The 10,298-nt window shown below is 33.5% G+C and overlaps 2 protein-coding genes across 2 annotated transcripts; one reads left to right on the top strand and one right to left on the bottom strand.

The window, feature by feature from the left end:
• Window positions 1-2,757: 2,757 nt before the first annotated feature.
• On the top strand, window positions 2,758-6,169 carry APL2 (ADPGLC-PPase large subunit). The gene is made up of 13 exons (XM_078997423.1): window positions 2,758-3,511; window positions 3,587-3,709; window positions 3,808-3,981; window positions 4,094-4,186; window positions 4,257-4,340; window positions 4,418-4,473; window positions 4,590-4,683; window positions 4,779-4,964; window positions 5,085-5,165; window positions 5,256-5,342; window positions 5,423-5,527; window positions 5,675-5,781; window positions 5,889-6,169. The coding sequence occupies exons 1-13, from the start codon at window positions 3,311-3,313 to the stop codon at window positions 6,049-6,051; spliced, it is 1,554 nt and encodes a 517-aa protein (XP_078853549.1). The 5' UTR covers window positions 2,758-3,310; the 3' UTR covers window positions 6,052-6,169.
• Window positions 6,049-9,672, bottom strand: LOC145048806 (uncharacterized). The gene is made up of 6 exons (XM_078997422.1): window positions 9,317-9,672; window positions 7,076-8,960; window positions 6,919-6,984; window positions 6,752-6,841; window positions 6,503-6,679; window positions 6,049-6,407 (listed from the first exon to the last, which is right to left on the bottom strand). The coding sequence occupies exons 1-6, from the start codon at window positions 9,670-9,672 to the stop codon at window positions 6,372-6,374; spliced, it is 2,610 nt and encodes an 869-aa protein (XP_078853548.1). The 3' UTR covers window positions 6,049-6,371.
• Window positions 9,673-10,298: the final 626 nt, after the last annotated feature.

Genomic DNA, 10,298 nt, shown 5'->3' on the forward strand with positions numbered 1-10,298 from the left:
GATAGCAGCAAAAACCACCATTGATTCACAACCTCCAAAAATCGCAGCATCTCACTACCCCTTATTTGGGAACACATAAATCAATGGGTATTTTTTTCGATCATCTTTCTCTTCACGAGATATGGGTTTTGACGATGATTACGACGAAGACAAAGATGAAACGGATTTTGACGATAAGGAGATTAGAGATGTTAATCAGGTGGTACCTTGGTCATCTTCGTCGACTTCACCGACATCCAGTTCCTCCGGAAGAAAAGAGTACTTTAGGATTTTAGAAACTTATTTCAAGCAAAATAATTTGATTTTCAAATTGATTTCAAGAAAACATCTTAGAAAAACGATTTCGGAAACTGATTTCAAGCAAACATTTTTATTTAGAAAATCGATTTCATATGCCGATTTCAAACAAACATGTTGATTCTAGAAACCGATTTCAAGAAACATTTCGACTTAGAAAATCGATTTTAGATACAAATTTCAAGCAAACATTTCGATTTCATAAACGAGTTCAGTTCTAACAGACAAAGTTACTCATCATGATGGTTGGTGAACCCTTGAAGACGAAGATGATGATGGTTAGCGAAGGAAAGGGATGGCGATTTTTCCCTTAACAACAACATCGGCGTGGTGATGATGGGTGAATGACGATCAGTGATTAAAGACTAGAGATGGTGGAGAATAGCGATGGTGGACTCGGTGGTATGGGTTTCGACAAACAAGTAAACATGGGTTCTAAAAGCTTCGATTTGTAGAAATCTTGGCTGGAGTTGGGTGCTTGAATGTCGATAACATCGTTGACTGAGAGAAGAAGATATAATGGACTAATGATTAGGATGGAGGTCACCTGGTGACTCCTTCAAATTTTCTATAATGACCTTTTAAAAACTAAAAGCATAAGTTCGTAACGTTGAAAGGTAAAATAATAATAATAATAATAATAATAATAATAATAATAATAATAAATCATGATGAACATTTAAACCAATATACTAAATATTGTTGGCCTAGATTGACAATAACCCTAGTAATAATAACAATTAAACCTAACATAATGGAGTCATCCCATAAATATTTTTTTACCCTTTACCATTATTTATAATAGCTAACACCTTTTTCAACATATTACATTATTCATGTATCGGTTGTGTACGACATCATTTAGTGTCCACATGTGAATACCGACATGGATTAATTTGTTTTAATAAAAAATAGAGTCGACTTTTGTTACAACAACTAACTCTTTCTTCTCACTCGTTCTCTTCTAATCATTAATGTTAACCAATGTAACAACTCTAATCAACTATTTCTCAAAGTCATACCCACAATTCCATCTCTCTTTGTTATATTTTGTCATTTTGACTCATCGCCCGATAGTGAATTCGACTTATTTGAACATAAATAACCAGAGGTGTGTATGGGGCAGTTTGTTAAGTTATTGGTCAAAACCGAACCATAACCATTATGATTGGTTAATGCATTTTGATAGCCGTTTAATATGGTTAATGGTTTTTTTGGTTAACGGTTTTGGTTAATGGTTAAAATTCGTTAACCACAATGTTCAAAATAATATAAATGGTGAATATATATTGGCATAAAAAATGAAAAGAGAATACAAAAAAGTCCTGAGTGTCAATGTTTGTAACCTAACTTATAGTAATAGAATAAAATATGTACCTTTGATACTCAAAGTGAGATAACACATAGTCAGATTCAAAATAATAATAATAAAAAAAAAACATTTAATAAAAATATAAAACATTGAAAAAAATTGACATTAATAATTTTATATATTGATAATTGATATTAACATTAAAATAAAGCCAAATATTCATAAGTTAAATGTGATTAAATCAAAATCAATAAAATAAAATAGTCAAAGATTCATATTATGTGTTTTCTGGATTAAAAAAAAAATCAATCACTTATATATATATATATATATATATATATATATATATATATATATATATATATATATACACACACACACACTCACACACTGTGATTAAGTCCAAAACATTAAATAAAAAAAAAACCAAAAAAAAAAACTCAAAAAAATACATTCTTAATATATCACAAAGTCAATAATAACTAAAAACTAAACTTACCTAGAAGTCTTTAAATATAAAGTCAAAAAATCCTTCGAATAGGATTATAAAGTCAAAACAATATTTGATTACGATTAACGATGTGAGAAGCCTTCGATTAGGATTATAAGTGTGAAGATTAAAGTAATTGTGAATAATGTTTAAAAATTGTAGAATTATCCTATTAGGAATTACAACATTAATTAATAATCTAACTCAATGCATGATCGGAAAATTGTGTGTGTCTACCTGATCAACCTTTGATGGTTTCATTTCTCGTTCGTCTCTTGATAAGTGAGGGTTAATGAATTATATTTTCAAATTTTGATGGGTCTTAAATAAGTTTGACTATATTATTTTATATAGTAAAATATAATATAATCTATAACTTTATATAGTAAAATATAAAGTTAGCGGTTCGGTTAACTTATAAAAGCATAACAAAACTGTTAGTTATCATTTAACAAAAATCAAAAACCAAACCAACGGTTTTTAAAATGGTTTGATTATTATGATTTGGTTATATCAGTTAATTTGATTTTGATTCGGTTTTTTGGTTATTATGTTCACCTATAAATAATCATCTTAAAAGGGGTAGGTAACTATAAACGCATAGTAGAGGGACCACCCTTGTAATACATTCAATTAATATGTACATGAATCACAGATTTCTACACGTGGAACGGTAGAAAGTCTGAAACCTTTCACGAGAGGATTTTCCGTTCTCACTCTTACTCTTTCAAACCCTCCCTCCACACGCACCTTGGCCAACCTTCACATTTTCTTACTATTCATTCTGCTCTTTTCTTCTTAATCAGATCCAAACCCTTTTTTAATTGCATCAAGAATTCTCTGAAGATCGAATCTTTCTCAAGATTTTGTTCTTTCTTCCTCTTATACCTCGGAAAACAGAGGGTTTGTTTAGAAAATAATAACATAATTTGATTAATCTTCGTCATGAACACGTTTTCTCATCAGGGGTTTTCAAATATCAGTCATATGAACACAAGAATATAGAATATTCAATTAATGTGTAGACTTTGCTTGCGATTTCAGTCAAATGCCATTTCTTTAGCTCCTTACTACATTGAGATCTTCAACAGAAAAAGTAGCTTTCTGTGCTGTGAAATCACTCTTTATCTGGCCACAAAATCCAAAATCTTGATTTCGAGTCTTGGGCTTTAGCCATTTTTTGATCTTTTATAAAAAAAAGTGATCAAAAGATGGATTCTTGTTTTGCTACTTTCAAGCCTAATCTGCATGTTCGAAAAGGTCTCGATGGAATCGAAAATGGGTTCTGGGGAAACAAGATCAAACCTTTTGCAACTCGTTTCTGTAAAAGTTCAAGAACTCAAACCCGAAAAATCAAGAAACTTGGGGTTACTCAATCTGTTCTTGAATCACCTGTTGATGAGGAGATGCTCGTAAGTTTACACGAATTTTATTGATCTTCGTTAAGTTTTTCGAGTTGGGTGCTTGTAAATTTTTAAAATTTTCAGAAATTCGAGACGCCATTCTTCGATGAACGAAAAGTAGACCCTAAAACAGTGGCCTCCATTATCTTGGGTGGTGGTGCTGGAACTCGACTCTTTCCTCTTACTAGCCAAAGAGCTAAACCAGCTGTAAGTTCGAATCTTGCTAAATTCATATTTGGAAACTGATTATTGTTATAATTAACCTGTTAATTCTGTTAATCAACTCTGATTATTTAATTATACAGGTTCCAATTGGTGGATGTTACAGACTCATCGATGTTCCAATGAGTAATTGCATTAATAGTGGGATACGAAAGATCTTCATCTTGACACAGTTTAATTCGTTTTCGCTCAATCGTCATTTAGCTCGAACTTATAACTTCGGAAATGGAATGAGTTTTGGAGATGGATTTGTGGAAGTATAACGTTTTTATTTTGCAAATTTCGAGTTATTAAACTCTTGTTCTTTATAATTTTCTTGAGAAAAGAAAACGCTAATAATTTCGATCCTTTTTTTTTTCTTGGTTTTAGGTTCTTGCTGCTACTCAAACACCAGGGGAAGCAGGAAAGAAATGGTTTCAAGGAACAGCAGATGCTGTTCGCCAATTTATATGGGTGTTTGAGGTGATAACTTAATTATATATTTTTTTAATTAAGTTTTTTTTTATGATAACTTAATTATGGTTTATTGTAGGATGCTAAGAACAAGAATGTTGAGAACATATTGATATTATCGGGTGACCATTTATACCGAATGGACTATATGGACTTTGTTCAGGTGCTTCTTGTCGATATATATATTTTATATCTACTTTTTGATTATCAAATATTGATTGTTGGAAAATGTTTTTGTAGAAACATGTTGACACAAATGCTGATATAAGTGTTTCTTGCATTCCCATGGACCACAGGTAAGTGGTAAAAACTTAATACAGAAAGAACGACTTAACAAAGAAAGTTTTGGAAATAATGGTTTTCCATTTTAGGTCATTTATCATGTCTTAATTTCTCTTGTTTTGCCTTGTAGCCGAGCATCTGACTATGGATTAATGAAGATTGACAAGTCAGGACGAATAGTTCATTTTGCTGAGAAGCCGAAGGGCAACTTGCTAAAATCAATGGTGAATAAGTGTACAAATTTTTAATTTTGTTAAGTTTAATATATAAATTTTGTTTTGTGTAATACAATTAACATGTTGTGTTTCATTTTTTTCAGCAAGTCGACACCACTCTTCTAGGGTTATCCGAGCACGAGGCCTTGAAAAACCCTTACATTGCATCGATGGGCGTTTACGTCTTTCGAACCGATGTCCTTCTAAAACTTTTGAGATGGAAGTACCCTTCATGCAATGACTTTGGGTCCGAAATTATTCCTAGTGCGGTTGCAGAGCACAATGTCCAAGTATGACTCACTCTGCAATTTTTGTCTCATTGATATCAGTCTCAGTCTTGTTAAATAAAGTCTAATTCATATCATGTTCAAATCTTGAATGCTAATTTAGTATCTTTGTTGCTTTTTTAGGCATATCTATTCAAAGATTATTGGGAGGACATCGGTACTATAAAATCTTTTTTCGATGCAAACCTAGCCCTAACCGAACAGGTGTCCTACCAACCATATTTACACAACACAAGATGTTTTGTAATGCTTTTTATGGACTAAAAGTTTGTGTTTTTTTTTCAATGTGGGCAGCCTCCGAAGTTTGATTTCAATGATCCCAAGACTCCTTTCTTCACATCACCAAGATTCTTGCCTCCTACTAAAGTCGAAAGATGCAGGGTATATACGCTAAGTTTATAATGTCTCATGTTTAATATATTATTCCGTTTCTTTAAAAAAAACTTTGTTTTTTTTTATAGATTGTTAATGCAATAATCTCCCACGGGTGTTTTTTGCGCGATTGTAGCATTCAACACTCGGTTGTTGGGGTGCGGTCACGTCTAGACCAAGGCGTCGAGCTTAAGGTGAACATTAACATAACAAACAGTACAAGTCTTGTACTGTGTTTGTCATGCATTGGACTGAGACTATCACCCGTTACTCTTGAGACATGAAAGTGTGAATCTTATTGGCTTTTTGACATAGTTAAATGACATATTTGCCCTTGTTAGGATACAATGATGATGGGTGCGGACTATTACCAAACGGATGCGGAAGTTGCGGCTTTTATAGCAAGTGGGAGAGTTCCAATCGGTGTGGGACAGAACACAAAAATCACGTGAGTCTTGTCCTTTCCCTCAACTTCCTCAAATACAAACATGTTTGTTTTTTAGATTGTGATCATCTTTTTTTTCTTTTTTCTTTTTTGTAATATTGGTTAAATAGGAATTGCATAATCGATAAGAATGCCAAGATTGGAAAAGATGTGATAATTGCAAACAAAGATAATGTGGAAGAAGCAGACAGATCGGATGAAGGTTTTTACATAAGATCAGGGATAACTGTCATCCTCAAGAATGCAACCATTAAAGATGGAACCATCGTGTAGTAATAAAAGGAATTAGAATTAGAATCTGTTCTTTGACATTTTTAGTTTCTTAGGTATGGAAAATACATGTGAACTTTGTTAACTCACCTCAAATGAAGACACATAATCCACCATTCAATGTCAAATTCCAGGTATAATGACTCCTCACATGTGCTCTAAACATATGAGAAATCATATACCCGAAACCACTGAACTCTCTTCTCTTTTCCATTTGGTAAATCACAACATCAATAAAGAAAATAATAATACATCTCTTGAATAAATAAATAATCACCCCCAAAACCAAACACCACGACTTTCTTCCAAACGATAAGAAGCCGCTATCTTTCTTCGGAGTTGAATTTATTCCAAGCCGCCTTTCAACATACACAAAAATTATTATAAATCAGCCAATAATAGAAGATCAATTACAAAAGTTTAAAAGATCGATAGTATATTTGCATATATATACCTTTAAAAGATCAAAAACCTTTTCACATATATACTTATGTTGAATACTTGCCCCTCGTTGTTGTAACTTGTCTGGATGAACACAAAGAGTAGCTTTTCTGTAAGCTTTCTTTACAGCGCTTCTCCCTATGATCTCTGTCAATGGAATCGGTTGCCAACCACTTTCGCCTCCAAGAATCTGTGAAAACTCCAACAATTTAATTACTTTATTACATATTTAAAATTAAAATTAAAATTAACTTGTACATACATATTGTAGTGTTGAAAGCAATGCACGCAAGTTTCCTTCTTTCCCATTTGACCACCTCTTGATATCAGCGTCAAGATTCTCCGCTAATCTCTGAAATACAACATGTTTTGTTAATTTGTTATAGAAATTAAAATAAATCGTTTTTATTTTTAAATCGGGATTATTACATTTCTCTCGGCTTCTTCCTTTTGAGCAAGCAAATCCCGTTTCTCTTTTTCTGCAAGCGCTTTAGCCTAAAGAAACAAATCCACCATTAAAATCGTTACATTTATGAGTCACGAGGAAGAAATTATTAAATTAAATCAACAAATTTCATATTCATACAGCTCTTTCCATGATTCGATTGTCTTTTTCCAATTTGGCTTTACTTCTTAGAGCCGATTCAGAAGTTGTTGTTCCATTAGAAGTGCGAGAGGAATCCTGTAAGGGCTTTTTAGTCATTGCCTTCTCTAAAGCTCGTTGTCGGGCTTCTGACGTGGCTCTCTCGACTGCAGCTCGCTCGGCTCTCAGCTTCGACTGGGCAGAAGCTTTTGCAGCCTTTTGTTGGGCGTCAGCTCTCATTCGCTGTCTTATTTCTTCGGTGGCTTTTTCAACAGCAGCTCGTTCGGCTCTTTCACGCGCTCGCTCACGCGCTTCGCGAATTGCTCTGTCGACAGCTAATCTGTCTTTCTCCCGCTCCTTTTCTCTAGCTGCCACGTCATCAATCGTCTCCTTTGTGGTTTCGATTGTAGGGTTTTCGTTGTGGGGAAGTTGGATGTTAGTTTGACTTTCTTCTTCTTCTCTTGAAGATGATGATTCGGATTCAACGTCGTTCGATTCGGATCCATTAGTGTCGTCAGATTTCACTTCGTATTCATCTTCGTAGTCATCGGAGGAAGTTTGATCTATTGAAGTCTTTTCAATAACTTCATCTTCTGTTTCCTTCATTGCTTCTGTATCATCATCATCAACCTCTTGAGTTGTTTCCTCATTGTTATCGTTCATATCAACTTTGGAATACTTGTGTGTTTCCATTTCTTCGATAACGTTATGATCAAGTTCGAAAGTTTCCACCTTTTGATCACCTATGTGGTTATCTTCCTGTTTCTTCTCAAAATCGTCTTTTTGTAACTTGTTATGACAGATTCCTTCACTCTCTTTACTTTCTTGTATGTTATCACTTGCTTCATCATCACTTTTCTCTGCATTCTTGAGGTGTTCTTGTTCAAGAACCTCTTCTTGTTTCTCATTATCTGATAAAACAGATTCTAGGGGCAATTTCTTCTCATCTTCTTCAACCTTTTGAGAGATAGTTAAATCATTCGATTCTGTAACTAATTCATCGGCATAATTTGGTCTTACCTCATTCGTATTCTCCTTTGATTCTCTGGAAATATCAATTTCTACTGTTTCGTGTGTAACTTGTGTAGAATTTGAAACAATGGTATTATCTTTCAATATCGAAGATTCTTTAGTTGATTCTGAAAATTTTCCATGTATTTCATCTATAACCCTTTTTGCGACAGAAAGTTTCTCACTGTCCATGAAATCTGGAAAAACTACTGTATCACCATATTTACGGTTTCTACCCACAGCTTGTGATGTAACAGAAGCAGCGTTTCTTTCAAATACCCCTCTCACTTCATCTTTGCATTTTGGTTCTTCAACTTTCAAGCTATCTTTGAAGCTTTTACTTGAAAAGCTTCGAAGCCCTTTCTTCTTTCTTCCAACTGATTCTTTTGCAATCCGTATACTTTCTTGAGCCTTCTCTATTGCTTTCTTCAGAGCAGCTGCAGAAGCAGAAGCAGCGGAATTGGCATCACCTTCAGCATCAAAATAACTTTCAGAAGCATCACTTTCACATGACTCGGAATTCATAGTTGTTGATCTTTTTGGATAATCTTTATGATCAACTATGTTATTTGGTGAAGACGAAGGTGATGATACTGTAGTGGGATGATGTTTACTTCTTTTAATGGAATCTAAACTAACATGAACTTCTGCGGAATCCTGCTTCTTGGCTTCCATTAATGGAGGAACTGCTTCATCAATGAAACGAGTAAATCCAGGTATGGCATGTAATTGTGTGACATGTCTTGTCCCATGATCTAATCCATCTTTATTTTTTCGGCTGATCTTATTATATGACATGTTAAATTGCTTCAAGACATCAGCGGAGTGATGAGACAAATTATCGGAATCTGGTGAAGATGTTTTTGATGAAGGAGCCCTAAAACCAACATTAACGGAGAAAAAGGTTATGACTTGATTTCGAAATTCTCAATTTCAAGAGTATTTAGTAGTATAAAACCGACTACTGAAACAGGATTTATCAGAGCTGCAAAATAGGGAGAATTTGAACCCGAGAAACGACAGAAACCCCAAGTTCTAACTTTCTTTTCGGTATATTCGAAACATAAGAGCCAAAAACGTCTCAATTTTTCATAAACTACAAAAATTATAGAAATCAAGCACCATTGTCATTGCCAAAACTGCCGTTCAGAATAATATCAGGGTGCCTCTGTTTCAATCGAACAACGAGAAAGACAAAATTTTCCAAACGCGTTTCAAAGAATAAAAAATCACCTGGCTTTGTCGCGAGCAAATAGTTCTTCATAAGAAACAGCGACATCTTCGTCACGAATGCCACCGAAAATCTTAGAGTAATCCGGCTCTGAACTCCGGAAGTTCAAGTTCAAGTGCAAATTCAAGTTCAAAGCATCAGAAGAAGGTTCTCTTAAGGTTGAAAGATCAAGCACAGGAATTGATGAAGCAGCAGGGGAGTTAGCGAAAATCTCACGGTAGTCTTGAACGTCAATTGGCGAAGCTCCGGTGTAGTTGTGGCGGTGGCCGGAAAAAACGCCGTCGTAGGAGTTTCTGGGTGAGAAGGTAGTTGCATTGGAAAGTTTTCTGGGGAGAAAAGGACGTGAGAGAGACTCCATTTCTAGGGTTTTAAAAATGAATGTTTTTTGTATGATTGTTTTATTTTGGAATTAGTGTAAGGTTTTGTGGTTGTTTGTAGAGGCAGTGCTGCAGAGACAAGACAAAATACAAATCGGAGGGAGGTAGGAAGAAGGAAGAAGGAAGAAGACCAGAGGGGCATAACCGGAAATTTCTGTACCATCATCTTAATTGTATGTTTTCTTTATCATTTTATATAAAATAAAATAATATATTCTTTATTTAGCAATAATAATTTTGTATTTTTCTTGGGAGACATTATGGTTATAACTTATATGTTAAAACAAATTTAACATTTAATTGTTTAATCTTAACGACAAAAATAGGAATTAAATATTGTTGTTAATAATAATAATAATAATAATAATAATAATAATAATAATAATAATAATAATAATGCTTTATCTATAAATAAATTTTAGATTTGTATAATTTTTATTAATTAAATTAGATGTTATTTTGTTTTAATTTTTTATATGGAGACAAATTTTAAAGAATCCTTCAGAATAATTATTTTAAGAAAATGGTTGTCTACATTGCAACAAGTATGAGACCACTTCGAATCATTTAATATTATATTAAATTTCAAATTTACCTATTTATTATT

Source organism: Lactuca saligna, chromosome 5 (genome assembly GCF_052625555.1).
Source record: "Lactuca saligna cultivar CGN05327 chromosome 5, ASM5262555v1, whole genome shotgun sequence".
In the NCBI taxonomy this organism is placed as follows: domain Eukaryota; kingdom Viridiplantae; phylum Streptophyta; class Magnoliopsida; order Asterales; family Asteraceae; genus Lactuca; species Lactuca saligna.

Coding starts and splice junctions, on each gene's coding strand:
- APL2 (XM_078997423.1), top strand. CDS start 3,311: ATGGATTCTTGTTTTGCTACTTTCAAGCCTAATCTGCATGTTCGAAAA. Junction 4,187..4,256: donor AATTTATATGGGTGTTTGAG/GTGATAACTTAA, acceptor GGTTTATTGTAG/GATGCTAAGAACAAGAATGT. Junction 4,341..4,417: donor ACTATATGGACTTTGTTCAG/GTGCTTCTTGTC, acceptor ATGTTTTTGTAG/AAACATGTTGACACAAATGC.
- LOC145048806 (XM_078997422.1), bottom strand. CDS start 9,672: ATGGAGTCTCTCTCACGTCCTTTTCTCCCCAGAAAACTTTCCAATGCA. Junction 6,842..6,918: donor AGGAAGAAGCCGAGAGAAAT/GTAATAATCCCG, acceptor GTTGTATTTCAG/AGATTAGCGGAGAATCTTGA. Junction 6,680..6,751: donor TGCTTTCAACACTACAATAT/GTATGTACAAGT, acceptor GAGTTTTCACAG/ATTCTTGGAGGCGAAAGTGG.